This window comes from Sodiomyces alkalinus, assembly GCF_003711515.1.
Source record: "Sodiomyces alkalinus F11 unplaced genomic scaffold SODALscaffold_10, whole genome shotgun sequence".
Lineage (NCBI taxonomy): Eukaryota > Fungi > Ascomycota > Sordariomycetes > Glomerellales > Plectosphaerellaceae > Sodiomyces > Sodiomyces alkalinus.
In genome coordinates, this window is record NW_021167088.1 from 38,044 (window position 1) to 57,066 (window position 19,023).

At 51.0% G+C, this 19,023-nt stretch overlaps 4 protein-coding genes across 4 annotated transcripts; 1 reads left to right on the plus strand and 3 right to left on the minus strand.

Moving 5' to 3' along the window:
- Positions 1–6,401: 6,401 nt before the first annotated feature.
- On the minus strand, positions 6,402–7,399 carry SODALDRAFT_320210 (carbonic anhydrase; the record flags this gene model as incomplete). Its single annotated transcript, XM_028609513.1, has 2 exons — positions 6,402–6,769; positions 6,949–7,399. The coding sequence occupies 2 exons, from the start codon at positions 7,397–7,399 to the stop codon at positions 6,402–6,404; spliced, it is 819 nt and encodes a 272-aa protein (XP_028463486.1).
- A 573-nt stretch (positions 7,400–7,972) lies between these two features.
- SODALDRAFT_48731 (hypothetical protein) lies at positions 7,973–8,976 on the minus strand. The gene is made up of 2 exons (XM_028615409.1): positions 8,887–8,976; positions 7,973–8,828 (listed from the first exon to the last, which is right to left on the minus strand). Exon 2 carries the CDS (start codon positions 8,616–8,618, stop codon positions 8,049–8,051), a length of 570 nt encoding a protein of 189 aa, XP_028463487.1. The 5' UTR covers positions 8,619–8,828; positions 8,887–8,976; the 3' UTR covers positions 7,973–8,048.
- Positions 8,977–10,928: 1,952 nt separating this feature from the next.
- On the minus strand, positions 10,929–11,761 carry SODALDRAFT_48728 (hypothetical protein). Its single transcript, XM_028615408.1, has 2 exons — positions 11,760–11,761; positions 10,929–11,703 (listed from the first exon to the last, which is right to left on the minus strand). The coding sequence occupies exon 2, from the start codon at positions 11,580–11,582 to the stop codon at positions 11,058–11,060; it is 525 nt and encodes a 174-aa protein (XP_028463488.1). The 5' UTR covers positions 11,583–11,703; positions 11,760–11,761; the 3' UTR covers positions 10,929–11,057.
- Positions 11,762–16,126: 4,365 nt separating this feature from the next.
- On the plus strand, positions 16,127–18,489 carry SODALDRAFT_337017 (hypothetical protein; the record flags this gene model as incomplete). Its single annotated transcript, XM_028612640.1, has 3 exons — positions 16,127–16,134; positions 16,165–16,915; positions 17,053–18,489. 3 exons carry the CDS (start codon positions 16,127–16,129, stop codon positions 18,487–18,489), a joined length of 2,196 nt encoding a protein of 731 aa, XP_028463489.1.
- Positions 18,490–19,023: the final 534 nt, after the last annotated feature.

Here is a 19,023-nt window from a genome sequence, read left to right on the forward strand (position 1 = left end):
TAAACCCGGAGCTAATCCTTCGTGGGTTACGGAATACCTTATCGAACGTCTCTCTATACTCGATATCCTTAGATAGCTAATACGATAAGGGGGCTTTGACGGTAAAGTATATTTATATTACTAACGTGCCCGCGGTGCGTCTTAGCGGTATAAAGGGTAACTGGTAGGAGAATAGGGAATACGTTACGAAACGACGAAAGTGCGTTAGGGGGAGATAGTAAAGATAATTACGCGGCAGTGAATCACGATGCACGATATAAGGAAACTCGGTGGCTCTAGGGGAAAGGGAAGAGGAAAAGAGAACTAGATCCGAGTATTCTAGGTATAATATTATTTTTCCCGTGCCTAGCGGAGCGCCGTGGTAACCGTGGTTATTACGAGCGATAGAAGGCACGTGTGGGTTATAGTTCTTTTATTCCTACTGTTTCCCGGCGTTCCCTAGCGTTCCCTAGCATTCCCTAGCGTTCCCTGGCTTTCCTAGTCGTTACGGCGGCTAATAGAAGGCACGTGTGGGTTATAGTCCTTCTATTCTTACCGTTCCCCTTATATTCCCTAGTTATTGCCTAGGGCGGCTATAACGGTCCTCCTATATCGCGTCGCCTTATTAGCGCGCCTTATAACACTTTAACGTTTTTCTAGTTCCGTCGAGTCTTCTATAGTTCTTTATCGTCTCCTAATCGTAATATACTCGGAACCTCCGCTTTCTTTAAGGCTATCCTTAGATTAACTAAGGTCTTTTATCTCTCTTTAAAGGAGTCGTTTAGCCTTTATAGCTTCTTCCGGTATATTCCTAAGTATCTGCCCCGGGCGATATAAGCCCTGCGTCCCGCGGGCGTCCTCTAGCGGAGGATAGTAACCTATAGCGCTATATAGTGATTACTTAGTGACCGTGGGCGGCGATAGTGTTTACGATAAGAAAGGAAGAAGGGAAAGAAAAGAAGGGAAGGAAAGAAAGGAAAGGAAAGAAGGGAAAGAAAAGGAGTATATGTTATAAAATAACGGAGATACGTTTAGGGGAGACGGTAGACCACGATATAGAATAACTATATAGCGGTATACTACGGGCGGATATAAGGAATTAATAGTAAACCGCGATACTCGTATAGGTTATACTATAAGTCGCCGGTAACGTGAACTACGGCTGAACTATAGTCCTTATCTATAAAACCTCTAGGTTCTTAGCGAGGAATATACTAATAAAGATCTCTGCCGTTTAGTTTTTCCGCTTTAACCGGCCGTCTAGCAATCCGGGGTACTACGGTATTCTACGGCGTTATTCCAAAGTCCGAGATAGGGTCCTATCGGAAATAATAGACACGGCGGTATACGTGCTATAGCCCGTAGATAAGGGTAGTCTTAGTAAACTTATCGGTCGCGGTTAAAGGCGAGTCTGCCGTAGGGAAGCCCTTCCTTTAATATGGAGGATAAGCCGAGGGACCTCGGGTAAATCCGATAAAAGCGGGTAGAATAAGGGGAAGCCCTCCTTTTAATAGGGAGGATAAGCTGAGTGGTTCCACGATAAATCTATAGCTTATAATTAGTTATTTCTCGAGCGACACGGCGGAGGCTAGGGTATACCCCCTAAGCCTTAGAATACGTGGTCTTAGGCACGGATACTGGTTCTACGCTTTTCCTTTTAGGGTTATTACGCCCTTAGCCTCGGATATTCTCGGTATATTAAGCTAGTCGGATAAAGGTAAGCCGCGCTAAAAGGAAAATATTCTCCACGAAGTGCGGGTAAAGGGAAGATTACGGTAAGGGGAGGCTGGCTCCCCTTATACTCCGCGGGAAAAGGGGGGGGGGGTTATTAAGTGGCTCGGTGCCATAGTGAAAAAAAAGGGGAGGGGAAAATTATCGAGTAGCTCGGGGCCACGGTAAAAGGGGGGGGAAGGTTAGTACGCCCCGTGGTTCTTTTACCGGAGCTCGGGTTCTACGGAGGACGCTAGTGTGCAGGATAGTAGTCGCTATCCTACGCCCTTAGCGATCATTAGAACGGTTATCACTAGCGATTATTAGGAAGATTAGTATTATGTTAGAGCTGGGGATCTATAGTGGGTGCTGGTGCAGGTTAGTATAGGCGCTATTCCTGCGCCTAACTGGCGACTATAGAATCCTTGGTGTACTACACGCCTGGACCTAGTAAAGGGGAGGCGATTAGGTTAGTACTCCGTGTTTCTGTCGGGACTCTGGTTCCACGGAGGACGCTAATGTGTAGGATAGTATAGGCGCTATCCTGCGCCCTTTAGCGATTATTGAGAACGGTTAGTGTCGGTGCAGGTTAGTATAGTCGCCTGCGCCAACTAGTGATCGTTAGGAAGGTTATCGCGGTATCGAAGCTCGGGTTCTATAGCTAGTATAGGTTAGTATAGTCGCTATTCCTACGCTTAACGGTGGTTCCCTTTATTACTCCACGCCTAGACCTATTAAAGGGGAGGCGTCTTCGCCTGGTACGCTAGCGGTCGTCTAGTTCCGCCGGTTACTGCGTGTCTGTTTAGTCTTAGTATACGTAGTTCGCGACGGCGACCGCTAGTTTACTACGTGTCTATTTAGTCTTAGTATACGTAGTCCGCGCCGAGCGGCTGCGCCTAGCACGCCAGCGTTCGCTAGTAAACCATATACCTATTTAGTTTCAGTACACGGAGTTCGCGACCGCTAGTATACTACGTGCCTATTTAGTCTTAGCACACGTAGTCCGCGCCGGGCGGCGGTATACGAACCTTACCTAAAAGCTTAGTTACTACTATTTAATATGCCCTATTCGGGCACGACTCTGGCTAGCCAGCACTATAGAACCTAGACGAATCTAGGATTTAATATGCCCTATCCGGACACGACTCTGGCCAGCTAGCACTATCGGACCTAGGGAACCCAGGATTTAAAGGGTGACCTTTACTACAGTAAAAGAGGTGTAATAAAGATATCTTCGTCTAACTAAGGGGGCGCGCCCCCGGGACTTAAGTATTCCACGGGTAAACCCCGTGGAATCCTCGGCTCCTATGTATAGGAACCCGGGGGATTCCCCGGTATTCACTAATTATACCCTAGGGAAGCTATCGTGTACCCTAAAGGTACCTATGGCGTACCCTGTGGGTGCTATAGTATAAGCTATAGTACCACTAGGGTACCCCGTGGTACGCCCTGGTATTCCCGGTTGAATCTGGGGCGTATTAGGGGGGGAGAAGAATTTCCGGCTAAGGACTTCGGCCTTCTCTGCGTGTATAGTTACCGGGTAGTCGCTATTCTCTCGGTATAGTGGTAGTACCGATAAGGGGTCTGGTAATACGTCCCTTTTAGTTTATGCCTATTTCTATAGCCGCTAGAGAAGACTATCGTCCTTCCTGGTCGAGTAGAGTAAGTGCCGCTAGTATAACCGCTTCGCTACCGCCACGGCCTTATCTCGGCACCTTTCCGCTTCCTAGAAGTCGTCCTATCGGTTCCGGGACTTCCTGGATATATATCTACGGTAGAGGCGCCTTATTTCCTAGGTAAGGGCGGTTAGCTTAGCATTCTATTAGGGGGTAGATAGGCGTCCGGGGGTGCCCTTATAGCGGCGCGGCACGGCCTTATCGGCTATAGTTATAAGGTCTTTTATTAGGTTATTAAGTGCTAAGTCGATATTCTATAGTGATATAAGGGGGCTAGTCTACTATAGCCGCGTAGCGGTAAGCTAAGGGATCTATAAGGGGTCGAAGTCTTTCGTCTTTCTAGACTTAACGGGGCCCGGCTAAGTCCCGCGGTAGTATTATCGTGGTAGTCGATAAGGTGTCCGTCTCTATAAGGATTCAGGCTATCTATAAGTAGTGGTTAGACCCGATAACGGTTTTATCCGGGCCGCCGAAGTCGTAGCGGAGCCTTTACGTTACTTATATAAGGTTGATAGTATTAGTATACCTGCCCGGGCAGTGCTATATAGTTATTCCGCGGGGGGTTACTAGGTTTAGGTTTTACCGGGTCGCTAGGGTAAATAGGGTATCGGCTCAGGGGTAGTACTGTGGTGGCTATAATTATAGGGGGTAGTATAGGTTAAAGTCCCCTATAAGGACGTATCGGCCTTATAGCGGTGCCGTGTCGAATATATCTTATAGGGGCGTATTCTAAGGGATCCTAGCTAACTAGTAGTTCTCTAAGTAGATTAACTAGATTATAAGGGTATCGTCTTTAGTCCTGAATATAACCGTATAGGTATCGCGGTAGGCCCGCTACGTCTATATATATAGCGGGTATCTCTTATAAATATATAGGAGGGCACGGCCTCCTTCCTAGATTAGCCGGTATACCCCTTAGGAGGGGCTTACGGGGCTTTTCGTGAAACGGTTAAGGCCGGGTTCCTAAATTACTATTATATCGTACTCGGCGTGGTACCGGAGCGGTAGCTCCCGCCGCGCCTAACTCCTCCCTATATTCTACGAAAGGACGTGGATTTCTATTAGTTAAAGGGGGGGGAGGGCTAAGATAACGTACCCAGTATAATCGGGGTCTAGCTCTAGGATTCCTACTACGGTGCCTTACCGGCCCCGCGGGGGATTATATAAGCGCTTATCGGGCCTAGTATCGGGGAGTCTTCCTATCCCCTAGTCCTTTTCGGGGGCTAACCCCTACCTTTACGGAGGGGTTAGTCCTAGTCTTAGGCGATAATAATAAGGGGGAAAATCTGCGGCTACCGCGGGTATACCGTTTCGGTCTAGCGGGTAATATCGAAGTCCCTAGCTTAGTACTTATACGCTTCGCGGGTCTTCTCGGCCTCTTTCTTTAATAGCCGGTATGAATCGTTAAAGGTATCGTAGTCTCCGGTATAGGCGGTATAGCGGCGGGGGCGCCTTAACGCTATAGCTTCGTAATATCCTAGGCTCTATAGGTACGCCGATTCGGGCTTAGCGTAGTAACGGTATACCCTCTCCGCTATAGGGTAGCCGTTTACTTAGTGGCCGAAGTATAGGCACTTATAGCACCTTAGGGGGCTTAGGTTAGGGTTATATAGTTTATAGATATAGCTACCCCCTTTAAAGAGGAGGGTATTCCGGATAAGGCTCGCCGCCCTTTCCAGCGAAGCCGATTCGATAAGGAGGAGCGCTACCCTACTAGTACCACGGCGGGGTACCTATTATTAAGCTCGGATAATTTTTACCTCGGGGTTTATATCCTGTATAGATACTAGCAGATCTTCTTCGGATAGGGCGTTAAGGACCTCCCGGGGGATAGCCTTAGCTAGTATAGGGTAGGTGCGTACGGCTAGGGTAGCTCCTTTACTAAAGGTCTTCTTAATCTATTATTTCTTATAGGTAGCCCATTACTATACCCCTTTAGTAAAGGTAAGGTAGATATCCCCGCTTAATAGCTTCCGTGCCGTTATAGTATCGTGTCGGGTAGTTATAGCGTTTATAGCTTAGATAATCTCCTTTAGGGTCCTATCTTTAAGGGGCTAGTCTTCGGGGAGGGTTCCTTAGCGGATAATTAGTTCTTAGTAGTACTTAGCGGGGATTACTTTAGGGGGGACGGGGTCCCGCGGCGGTACCGCCACGGGAGCCTAGGCTATAATATTAGCCTAAGTCTCTTTTATACCGCTTATTCCTTTTCGGAGTTCCTCTCGGATAACGTGGCGAACAGTAGTGTATAGGTAAGCTAGTGGTATCGCGCTAGCGTCCTTACGGGTAATACGTATCGTGATTAGTTTCTTTACTAGCTCTATAACCTGCTTAATCGTATTCCCGTTGGCTAGTAAGACCTAAATTTCTGCCTTAATCTTAGTTACTTTTAGTTCCGGAGGACGCAGTAGTCCCCTTTTAGTCTCTTATCGGTTCCGCGCTATATCCCGCCACGGGCGAGGGGGGGAGCGCTTATATTACGAAAAGTGGGTCCGTTATAAATTCTGCGTAGACTAGATCGGGCCACTATCCCACGTCTTTTCTGGCTATACCGTAGCGTCGGCGTTATAGTGCCGCTACGATAGTATCCCGGGAGGGAGGCGGTGGTTATAATCTCCGTCTTAGTGGTTTTATCGATTTTACTCCTATTACGCGCCCGTGGTTAATAGGCGCTGTGTGATTATATATAAATCTATATATAAATAATGACGTTATAGGCGTTAGGAGTCGAGTTTTTTTTAAAAACCAGAGATAGGTTAATAAGCTATAGGAGGCGTGATAATAAGCACGACGAGACGTTTGCATTAATACCAACTATACTCGCTATATCACGTGATTTCATCTCGACTTATTTCTCCCGCTTCCTCTCGACTAACCAACCAGAACTCCACATACGCCTAGCAACACACTAAGAACCTATTCCTATCCCAACCAGGTACCACTATCATTACCCAATCATAGCAAAGCAATTCCAACCTTCATGTCGGCCACATGAGCCTCCAGAGAGGGACGTTCATGGGACACCAAAGGGACGACAACCTAGATGCCGTTGCAGGCGTTGCTGAGCAGGTTGATCTGGCCAGGCGTGTTCTGGGTGTACCGCGAGTTGAACTTCATGACCGACTTGGAGCGACGGAAGGTGTCAACATCGATGTAAATGGGGTTCTTGACAACGTTCCATGCGATATCCTGGGTGCAGGGCGGGGTGGTCAGAGAGCCGCTGTACTGGAAGATCTCAGACGACTGGATGTGAGCCTCGAGTTCGCCAAAGTCAAGAGGACCCGTGTGCGTCTCGTCGCCCGGGATCGCGATATCTTCGAGATTCTCGAACACGTCGATCAGCAGCGACGACGCTTCTTCATCCGTGCCGATCTCGATGAGGACGCCGACAACGGCAAGGGCTCCGTCTGTGCGTGGTGGGATTATGGGTCAGTTTTATGTGTGGGTCATGAGTGGACATGAAGATGAAACGACGTCAATCCACCCAGGTTGTATCGATGATTAATGCGCCTTATCCGAGGCTGGGAGGAAGAACAAAACGCGCAGCGCAAGACGGATGTGAAGGGGAGGGGGTGGAAGCGCTCACCAGAGGCCTGGAAGACGAAATGCACCTCCTCGGGATAGTACTCGCTATCGATGCGGTGCTCGCTGGGGGTGTGGAAGTGGAACTGGACCAGGTTGTACGTCTTGTTCCTCAGGTTGATGGTGCCGGTGGCCTCGGCCTCGACTGTGCTGCCCAGGTTGAAAAACTCGGCGCCGTTGGGGTGGTCGTCGAGTTGGAAGTGCAGGGAGCTGCCGCAGGCCTTGTCGATAGTTGCCGACTCGATGTTGATGGGGCTCTGGTTTTCGCCAACGGCGCAGTCGAGGTTGTCCTCGTGCAGGGCGTGCCAGTTGAGGGGACCCTCAAGCCCGTTGAAGCCGAAAACGGCCACATCGACACTCAGTGCCTGGCTGCGAGGGAAGAGACTCGTCCCGTGGGCACAATTGGCCGCGGCCAAGGGGGCCAGGGCTGATAGAGCGAGGATGCACTTATACATGTTGGAGAATGAGACGGTATATTCGGCTCGGGAAGAAGAAAGTTGGATAATGGTTGTGCCGGTGGTTCAAGCCTCTCGAATGAGAAATCACTGGCCGGGGGTGTAGGAGTGGTGACAAGGCTGTATAACGATGGATGGATAGTTGGTGCAACCCGAACTTCTTATATAGTTTTCACTGCAACGGGAGAAAGGAAAGCAATGGCTTGAGTTAACAGAGTAGGCCACGCCCGGGTTATGCTGTGCGATGCCGAAATGCTGGCTGAGGGCTGTGGATCATTAACATGGGTCTTAAACCCCGGAGTTGACGGAGGGGTGCGGGAGGGTTGTGAATAATGACCCTAGGAGGGCTGAGGGCGAAGGGACGAAGTGAAGCTGTTGTCGGCCAAGGTAGGTCTGGCCTCGAGAAGGAACCAGGAACGCGCAGAGGGAGGACCCGCGCTAGGTTCAGGTTCGGTTCTGACTTGATATTCCGATACGTCGGATTCCATTCATGTTGAGAGTGCAGATTCCTTCGTCCATTGCGCTTTGTCACGCTCGTCACGCTGAGGCGGGCAAGAGGGGCAAAGTGGATTCTCCAACACAACCAAAGATAGGGGCTTAGTGAAGATCCGAAGACCGTCTGGGTAACGGGAAGGGAAATAGGCCTGCTTCAATGACGTCTGAGGACTTCCTTCCCAGGTGCCTGGAAAAGACGGGGTGTGCGGGAAATACGCGAGTGCGTTGCACGGCCGACCTTGTGTGGAGGGGTGTGATTGTGTCCTGCGCTGCACCTTTCCGCTCTTTCTTTTAGTCCGTTGCGGACCAGGGCGGGAAATTTAATGGCTTTCTTGACAATATTGGTTTCCTGGCCTTCAAGCTCTTTGACACCAGTAGGAGGGCAAACGGAAAATGAAACTGCAGTCAGCATGCGGCTAAAGACAGAAGCTGCCTGGGTACCCAAGTCTGCCGAGGATGCCGGATTATTCAGCCAGACAGACGCCTTGCCTCGTCCAGTCGCATGGCCGATGATGCCTGGGGGATCTCCATGATGATTGGCGATGATTGGCATGTTAGTGGTCGATCTGCGCTGTAGGAAGGCGCAAGATTGAAACAGACCAACGAAGAAAAGCATTTGACAAGAGACGCAACAGACACCTTGGCTTGATTCCGGGAGAAGAATCAACAAGTCAAGACAGACCGTCGACTTGAAGAAGGCGACGAGGGAGGAAGAAGTGGGCATCACGCGCAGTCGCAGCGCACATGAACGTCAAACCACACACCCCCGCCAACCATCACGAGCAGGTAGAAGAAGCAAGCAGGGTGATTGTTGTACCAATAAGTTCGTCAACTGGAAACTAATTACCCGAACAGCGAGACCCCCCCAAATTCCTTTAGCACTCTGATTTGCTTAGGCCGGGCATCGCTCAGCAAATGTTGTCATAATTATAATCTGTCGGCCTTATCAGGAAAACGCCGATGATGAATAGAGTAGAGGTGGGTGAGCCTACCGAGCGGGTCATCATGAGCGTTTTCGCTTATGCTTGCTTTTCTTTTTATTTTCTTTTTCGGCCAGGCTCCCATCTTTCCTCCTGTCGAGGTGCAAAACGCCCAGTTCGTTCAACTGGGTATTATAGTCGACCAAAGCGGCTCTTCGGTGACCGGGGATGGAATAGAAGCGAAGAGGAGAGACGAGGTTTATGGACGAACATAGAACTAGTTGGTCAGTGTGTAGTCCTTGATGACAACGAATGAGGCTACCTGCTCATTTAGCAGGGGTCCCGATGAAACCAGTTCTGTTATCATAGGTAAGTAAGGTATCTTTTTTTCCGTCACTTCCACCGAAGTTCTTTTGATACTGCCGGTGCGGTGTGCTGATGCTAACCCCCCACTCTTAGGCGTACAGAGGAGTCAATACCCGTCCAGTAACCTTGTCACTAGGCTAGCCAGAAGAGGTCGAGGCCTGCGAGGGGCACCTACAGAAGGATGGCAGTAATTCCATTTTACCCCGAATTGGAAGGCCGTTTTGTCCGTTTTGATGAGCCAGGTTCGTCTGATGCAGTCGACCTAACTTCATGCAGACTGGATGGAGTGCACTTTGGCTCTCGATCCAACGAGTGGGACGGGCGGGATGGCCCGGATGAAACCTGACGGCCATTTAGAGGTGTTCGGTTCCAATGAGAGCACAGCCGATTTGACGGAGTCATCCGGGGATTGCATCTACATGGCGTTGTGGCTTACGGTGGCACCGCATCGCCTTACGGATAATAAGGGTTCTGCTCTTCTGCTCTTCGTCAATTCACTTCGCCGTTCTGCCGGAAACGGCGCCTGATGCGCTGGCGGCTGACTGTGATGTGACAAATCACAGGACAAGAGCACCTAGCGAGATCACGGCAAAGCCACCCATCCTGCTACCTATGTGCCTGCATTTTCCCACCGAACTACACGTAGGTTCAGCGACCAGGCACAGGCAGGCAGTAGAACGTGGAGACGCCAAGCCAACGGGGCTTGTCTTACCGCAAGACGAAGGACCGGCACTCACATTTGCGCATGCTTGACCCCCTCTTGAAAAAGCTTGACCCTCCTTGGAAAAGCTTGAGAATGATCCCCGCCCCTATGCTGACCGCATCTCGGCGTCAGGCTAGCAAAGACCTCGTCACCTACACCAAGCAAGCATTGCTCGGGTCCGGCCTCTTCAGGCTCACATCCTTGCCACCCGCTTTCTCGGTTCAACTTTCTTCTCTGGGACTGGGCTCTAGTTGACGAAGTGATGGGATCCTGTCCAACGCTCCGCCCATAAAGCTCAGCGCACGTCTCCACCCAGTTCACCGTTCCAGGCCAGCTCGCTCGTCAGTCTTCACCTCCCCCCCCCCCCAGAAGCATACCTGTGGCCTCCTTCTCGAGAAAGTAGCGATCAGTGAAGCCATGTCTTAGCAGGACGCTTCAGCACAGACATGCTTAGGTCAGACTCCTCATCTTCGCCAACGATACTTGGCGAGGCCAGGAAAATGCATGTACGAAGTGCATCGGACTTTGGGGTCTCGCTTACGCGTGAAGACTCGTCCCTTCAAGCACGCTGATGCTTCACGCTAGGCCGGGAAGGTGGGGCAGTTGGTATTGGGATCTTCACCTGGAGATCCCGTGGTTAGGCGGGTCGGAGGACAAAGTTCTTGTGTCCTTCCCGGTTCTGCAGCTGATAGCCTCCCGGACTTTCGCAGTATGGTGCCTCCTTCGCCCCGACCCGTGGCTCCAAGGCCAACGAACCAATGCACTGGGTCTGGGTCCTATTTGAAGCTAACCATTCCTTTCTATCTATGATTGCAAGGAAAGACAGGCAACTGTCGACGGCGCGGGTCATTCAAGGTGTTTTCAGAAACCGTGGCCCTCCCTAATAAGTCATGGTCAGTCGCACCGGACACTCCTTTAGAAAGGTTGTTGCGGGGAAGGATTCGTACGGCTTGACTTGTTCACTCATCTGCAATGCCATATCTCAAACCAATATAGTCAGCCGGCGAGCGGTGGATGGTATTTCTCACTGCTTCTCCAGACAGCGTGGCGATGTGGCCCATGCCGCTTTTTGTGTGCCTGACTTTTTTTTCCCCGGAAGGGGACTGCTCTTTTGTAACAACGCGAGCCGGCCGCTCTTCTTCGACAATAGCAGGACTAGGCGGTTACTCATCTGCTAGAACAACGGAACGTAATTCAACTGCTGAAGCTGAATCCAGCCTCTCGATATTGATCGGCACTGTAAGGAACATGCCCCTCTCTGCCTGGTGGAAGAGAAGGGCAAAAATGAAGAACGCCAAACGCCTGAAGGCATTTGGAGGAGGCCACGGCAGGCCCAACTGCAAACGTATCGTATCGTATCGCTCGGGTACTGGTCGACCGCATTCCGTGACATAGACTCGGCATTCCCCGTTGGGGTCCTCGCATATCCATTCCGGCCGCCGACGTACGTGACGGGCATCATCGGCGATCTCTGCGGCCGGTCGCCGACCACTTTTGAAATGGGAAGCCCCGGGGTTGTAGGCCTCGACTGGCTATCGGGGGTGCCGACGACGGGGCACAAGTCGGAAGCCGAAAGCTGCAGTGGAGCGCCGGGAACCGGTGACCGGGCGAGGCAGCCAGCCTGTGAAGGCCCTGCCACAATGTAATCCTCCTCCGTGTGACATGCATGCGGGCAACCGTGACAGTGGTCCCACAGCATCGGCGCATGTGCGGCTGGTTAACCTGTAACAGCACACCGAAACTCTCGGCTCGGCTCTAGGAGGCTTTCGCCGACTGGTTGTTGTTTGACGGGGGTACCGGCTTCAAGCGCACTCGCGAAGCTAGGAATGCACAAGGTTATTACCAAGCTTCCAACGCTGGTTGATGTCATCCGTACCACCTTCTTGTACATGCTTTCCGATAGATAGGTTGCTTGCGTCGGCATCGGGCCCCATCGGAAAATCTTAGTTAGGTCGTCCTTCGCAAGGCGTCGGCCTTATGTGGGGCCAAATATTCGGGAAAGATGTCCGTGATCGGGCCGGTCCGTGACCGGAAGACGCCATTTTCAGATTGCATGTGGTATATTCTTGCAGTAGGGACCGATACGCGCGGTGAGACGGGAATGGGAGTCGGTCTTCGATCATCGAGTATATATCCGGCTGGGGGTAATTTAGCAACGAGTCACGCGATGGACTGACTCCCTTCGTCGTGCGGCTTTGAAATTGTTCGCCCTCGCTCGTACTTCGTGATTACTTCGTGCTTCGCAACTGAAACGCATACTAAATGTCAGGGATGTGTACTTTGTAATCTCATCGAAACCGTCGGGGTATTGGACTAATTAATTCGGAACTTTCTCCATGCTCATCACACAGTCTGGAGAGAGGTCCCTTAATTAACTCCCCGCAGATCCATCCATGCAACGCATAAACTTGGCCAAATGAGATGTGCAGGCTTGATGTCTTATTCCGAACACTGTGTAATTAAGGTAGAAAGGGAGGAAATGGCTGGAAGGTGCGGAACCTCATTATTCCTTCGCACCGTCGTGAAAGTCGATGGGCCTTGTCACAACAAGCTTTCCGAGTACGGAGCACCCGCAAAGACGGTTCTGCTGACGGAAGTCTGCGGGCTGATACGTATGATGATTTTCGAACTCGACTAACTGGATGCAGTAACAGCTCCTGTCCTCGATTCCATGCTATTCTCCTCCCGGAGTATTCGTATATGTATGTCAAGGGACTTCGTAATTAAGTGCAGGGAGGGAGAGAAGCTGCCTATGGGGGTCAGTGTTGTTATTATTATCGTTGTTGTTGTTGTTGTTGTTGTTGTTGTTGTTGTGATAATTATTGCATTCGGCAACCCCAGGCCCTCCATCTCTTGTTCGTTTCTTAAAATGAATCGTCGGCATGACCGTTAGGTGTTAATAAGTACCTTACCTACCTTATTAATTACTTCGTACGGATACCTCCTAATTACATCGTTTTACCGATCGGTGACAGATGCTGCGCCACTACCTTAGGTATGCATGACTACCGATGGACGTTGTAGAGGAAACCCACAACGGGTGGGCCGCTAGAGGGGGAAATACGAGCTCTTGTTCCATCATGGCCCGGAGTTCCTACAGATTTGGGATGCCTAACGCCGCCCATGCCTCCCGAGTACCGTTTGGCTTTTGGAGGGAAAAAGTACTCGATACGGAGTCAGTACATCGTGTGAGCTTAACGGTTGAAGAGGTACATAAGGTACAGACCAATAGGTAGGTACTACTGTGTGGGTACTTTGGATGATGTCAGCAGCCTGTTAACCATCTCTGAGTTTGTTCATTTGCCCGAGAAACAAGACAAGAGACAATTGATAATAATAACGATCAAGATGGATTCTTAACAAGGGTAATAATTCGTCCTAGAAGTGGTTAACTAGGTACCTCATAGTGGTCCAGTTTGTTGGAGCACTAAGGGTTATATTATCACGACAGGACTAGCGGATTAGGATACATCTGATAGTACCGTAAGTATCAGCCGACATTCTTGCGATGCTTTCAAGTAACACTGCAAGGCCTTACCAGGCGAATGGAGGTATAATACCAGGGGAGGCAGTTAATCCGGAGAGGGACCTAGGAGAGAGAAAAGGGGGGCAAGGAAAGGCAAATAAATGTACGGCTACAAACAATAAAAGTTTGTGTTCCCTCCCCTGTCACATACGTACTCGGTACTTATTTCGTACCGCGACGTTTCGCATGAATGCAACTCGAGAGGGCGAAGGACCAATTAACGGGGTCACCGGCTGGGCCGCATGCGGCCTTAATGCGCCGCGAGATAGGAAGAGTACGAAGTAGAAGGGGGGGGGACTAAAAAGAGGACGCAACCTGCTTGTTCAGTCTGGTAATCATTCCGAATTGAAACGTGAGAGTAACACAAATTGAATTAGGTACTGCGCTGGCGCGTCGTTGTCAACGCATCTGTTGTATTACTGGATAAGGAACTTAAAAAAAAAGGAAGACAAAAAACCCCCCAGATGAAAGATGAATTGTCGGAGATATTAGACTTATTATGCGTGCCAGTGTGAGGCTATCCGAGGCAGAGAGAGCAGAGAGAGGAAAGACGGAGAGTTGGAGGAATAGGTACGTCGTAAGAGAGAACATGCCATGTTCCTGCAGCCGGTGTTTCCCCCCCTTTTCTTCTCCGCCGTCGTTGTAGTATTGGTCAGGACGGATCAACGGGCGTATTTACCTTTTTCAGGACAGGGGCTTGTCTCCGAGAAACCCGTATAGAGTACGTGAATTTGCTATTCGCACAGTCTGTTCGGGGAAGACCTGTTTCTTATGATTTTGGTTGCCAAGAGGACGGACATTTGTGAGTCGATAAATTTCGCATCTCCGTATGCTACCTTATACATCGGCGTGGACTACTGGTAGGCATAGAGTAGACAGATAGGTAATTACGATGTCAATATGGGGTTGATGCAGCTCTGTGTGCATATTGCCGATTCTCAACTGGGAGAATTAAGATCAGAATATAAGTCCCTGTGTTAATCGCGTTCCTGCCATCAGATGGAACCATGGTTGTTAGCAAGATACGGAGTAATACCTGGTAGTATTCGTCCCTAGACAGGCCAGCGAGGCATGTAAGTACCTTAATTACTAGGTATCTGACGGAGATGGAGTAGTTCCTCCAGTGCATCGAATTGTAGCATAGGTACCCACCTAAGGTACGTGTACATACAGGCAGATCGAAGAGACCGTCCGAACAGGGACTTTTCCCAGGTCTCACACATGGGACTAAGGCTAGTAAAGGGGTGCGATGCACAGTGCGTACATAAGTGGACACCACCACACTGTAGAAGGGACCCTGTCGATATGCCGCGAGAACAATCTGGAATACGATGCGTAAACCTTCACCATCTTGCAATCTCGTCCATTCTGGCTTCTCCCTCCTTTTTTTTTTTTTTTGTTTTCCTCCCTTCCTTCTTTCCTTCCCTTCGGCCCCTTCTATCCTATTCTCGATTTGACTTCCACGAGGGCACAACAACCGGCTCAGTTCCCCGCCGTTGTTACTGCTCTTTCCATTAAACTTTTCGTTCGTTCAACACCCGTTTTCCCCTTTGATCGCTTCAGCCGTGGCTTTCCTAGCAGCCTCCATCAGTCCAGTCACGTTACGAAATTCCTTCAGCCACGTCTCCCTTGTTGCTTGAAGATTCATCGTCTTGTTTGCCAATAACGCCATCTTTCCGAAACTTCAGCGTTTTCGTTGTCTTCATCGTGTCGTCCAGCGCCGGGGGGGGTTTTTTGTTTCGAAAGGGAAAAGAATAAGCAATCATCGCCAGCTCGTTCGCATCCTGGTTATCGCTCCCTGCATTTTTTTCCTCGCATTTTTTGGTCTTCTTCTCTTCCTTTTTTAGTTGCATCGTCCATCGACTTTCGGCTTCAGGTTTTCTCTTTTTTTCATTATCTACTTTGCCGTGAAGAACGACTTCCCTGCTTTCCGACTAGTGACGAACAGCAGATTGCTGGACTCGTCAGACCCGACTACCACGGCACGCTGCCCCCTAGGGATCCTTTCGTGGACCACGTCTGTCTCTCCAGACTCTTCAAACTCTTCAAGTTTAGCGAGCAAGACGGGGTGCAAAAACGGTGCCCTACTTATGTTTGCACTCTGCCTCCCGGCCTCGATCTAAGCTGTCTGACACGGCATTGGATCTAATCCAACTTGCAGCAACTTCTTTTAGCCCGAGCGAGAAAAACTGGGCGACGGTGATAGTGGCCTGTTCTTCTTTTGGCGACTCGACGCCAACGCTCGTTTTTCCCTTCCCCCATACATACAATCAGCTTCTCTCTGGCCGCAGGCGACCGTTCTTTCTGGAGACTAGGTATTCATCTTCGTCTGATGACACGATAATCGGTCATTGCTTGTCGGTCGACACGAAACCGCCTCCTCTCTTTATTTTTACAACCAATAGGTAAGCAATTCGAGTATTCCACGCGTCACAGCAAGGCTCACTGCACGTGTGATGCCTTTTGTTATGTTTAGGTTTTTACCTGGTGCATCTTCTACGTCAACATGGCTTTCATTACCTCCCTGTGTCTGTTGGCCGAATTATCTTGCTAACGAACAATTGCACTCCAGCTTGTTCCCCTCGCCCGAACGACTATAACACGCAACTCTATATCCTTCGACTGCTGCTACTCGGAAACGCCCTGTTAGAAATTTGCATGGCACGCCGCCCGAACGCGATTCGACTGTAATCACTTCCGCCTAATTCGACAGGAATATGGCCGCGTTGGTTCGAACATATCCTCAACACACTAGCTCCGCAGCCGGTTTCCAGAATCGATCGACATCCGGGACCATGCTCCCCGTCCAGGCTCACCCGAACCAACCATACATGGCTGGCCAGCAGGGACAGCGTAGTTTCTCCGGAGGCATGGCCGGACCAGCCATGTATCGTGGCAATGGTGCACCAATCCAGCAATATGCCTTCGCTAGCACACCTAACTTGCACACCAACGTACCGCTTCAACCGTATGGGGGGTACCGCACGACTTCGTCCCCCGTCGTGCCCACAGCACAGCATATGATGCCTGTCTATGACCATAGAAGTAGGCATATGGGAGGTTCCATGTCCAGTGCATCGTACAGGGGCGCCATGGGTGTGGGAGCGACCGGCTCCCGGGATGATTTGTCCTTGCCACAGCCTCGCGCCATGCAGCCGGGACCGAGGCCTCAATCTGCCTATATGTCGGGCGCTCCCATGCAAATGACTTTCGCACAGGCTGCTGCCATGAGACCGGCGCCCGATAGGTATCGGCGGCCGGCTGGTCAAACCCAGCAGCAACCTCGCTATCAAGTCAACAACTCAGGTTCTGGTACGGCCAAGGCTTATGACTCGCAGCATGCGGGCGAACCGCCCCGACAGGATCGTGCCCCAACCCCCAAGAACTCGGATGAGAAGGACCCGAAATCACTGCGCCTGGTCACTAGCGACAACAGCAGCCATGTTCGACAAGGCAGCTCGGAAAGCGTCTCTTCCAGCCGAAGCGGACACTCTCAACCATCTTCTGTGAGTGCATTCTGACCTCTCATGTTCTCTCTCGCCCTCGCTGTGATAATGAACCAACCACATTGCTTTACTCGGGCCCCATTTTATTTTCCCCTGCAAGGTTGGCGTAACTAACCAGGATGTTTGCCCCCTCTTAGTCTGCCAACCGCAATGTGTCTACCCCGACGGGCCATTCATCCTCGACAACTGGACATTCCGATGCCGCAGCGTCCAAACAAGAATCCTCAAAATCCGTAACTATCCCCCCAAGAGCTTCATCGTCAGATGCGGCCAAACGAACCGTCAGTCCATCGCCGTTATCGAAAGAAGCGACCATGGAGGGTAAATCAGCTATGGAAAAGCCACCTTCCTCTTCTGGCGACGCTCCGCAGCAATCGGTTAACCAATCGGCGACCGCATCAACCGACGGTACTCTGAATAGCCCTGCCGCGCAACAGCTGGCGGCCATTAACCAAAACGGCGGCAAATCGAAGAGCAAGACGTCGAGGTTGCGACGCGCTTTTTCCTTTGGCAGTGCCGCCGATTTCAAGAAGGCCGCCGACAGCACGACAGGGTCGGATTCCATTGAGAGTAGCAAACATGAGCCTGCCCGCCTTCGAAAAGAGCCGACCGGAGATGAGCTCTTCGACGCTGAACAAGCGGCGATCGCGAAAAAGCAGGAGGAGAGCGGTTTGGGCAACAACATCTACGGAGGCCGGTTTTTCTCGGGCTCCACGGACAACCTATCCGTGTCGTCTACTGCGTCGTCGGCGTCCATCATGATCCGGAAGATGGGACGTGGAATGAAGAAGAGCAGTCGGTCCCTGGTTGGCTTATTTAGACCAAAGTCCTCTCTTGGCGTCTCGGTCACAAATGTGGCAGCGACAGAGGCTAGTCAGGCCGAGGTTTCGATGATCACCGTTGAGGCGGAGAGGGTCAATGTGAACCCGAACCCGCGTACCCAGAACGGTGGCGGTACCGGGTTTCCCCACCTGGAGCGCAATTCGTTGGATATGTCTAATGCGCCCAGCATGGTGTCGGAGCGCGGCGGCAGTTCCGGGACGGAGAATTCTAGCGCGCGGAAGAGCATCGTTGGGGGCGACAGGGAGCGGCAAGAAGTGCTGGCTGCGGTGAGGAAGGGCATCCTGAAGCACCGGTCCGGATCGCCAAGTTCAGGCGTCGAGAAGGGATCCGGCCCCGAGCTTCCGGCGATACCTCGCGTGTCGGATTCGCCCAACTCCAGCGCCCCGAGCACGCCGAATGATGAGGCGCATGGGCACAAACGCACGGGGTCGGTGGCCCTTGGCGGGGAAGACTACTTTGTATCGGCAATGAAGCTCCGACAGGACACAAAGAGTGCACCGACGACGCCACAGGGCGGCAAACGAAACGCGACTTTCTCCCCAAGGATTGTGTTCTACGATACGTGGCATAGCCAGGAGTACGACCGGCGTGGTGAGATTGCGACTTGCAACCGGCTCACGCCGATGCTGGCACAGCAGATCAAGGAGGAGCTGAACTCGTTCAAGATGGTGAGTTTCGATCAACGTTCTTCCATGTGTCTATCCCATGGTTTCAATGGATGGCAAGACTGACGACAATAATTATAGGAGATGGAGGTCCACGAGAATTCGAAGATCTACACACATTTCTTTTGATGGCCTGCGATGCCTCGAACGAGAGAAGATGCTGTCGACCCTTTTTTCCCTTCCCGATTAGGGCCACTCGACCCAAATCATGTGTATTCATCTTCCATTTTCCATTTTCCATTTCTCAAGGGCGTCTCTGGCGCAGCATAGTTTGGAGTCGGGGCGTTATTCTTTGCACATATTTCGCTTCTTCTCTTTTCTCTCTCTCTCCCCCCCCCCCTTCCCGCGCCTTTCTCGACTAGTACTTTCTGCTCCTAATTATCTTTTCTGAGATCCTGGGCACTCAGTCTGTTGCATCACTCCAGGCATACAATATATTGAGCTCAAGCGGGAAATGTTGGAAATGTGCAGCGGAGACGAGAGAGAGCAGGAGATGCAAGCTAGGTGATGAGGCATAAAGTGAAAAGCGGGCGGGAGGAAAAAGTGACAGACGAGGCATTTGTACGGATACAGCCATCGGTCAGGTCAGGCCGGGGTTGG

Coding starts and splice junctions, on each gene's coding strand:
- SODALDRAFT_48731 (XM_028615409.1), bottom strand. CDS start 8,618: ATGCCCACTTCTTCCTCCCTCGTCGCCTTCTTCAAGTCGACGGTCTGT.
- SODALDRAFT_48728 (XM_028615408.1), bottom strand. CDS start 11,582: ATGCTGTGGGACCACTGTCACGGTTGCCCGCATGCATGTCACACGGAG.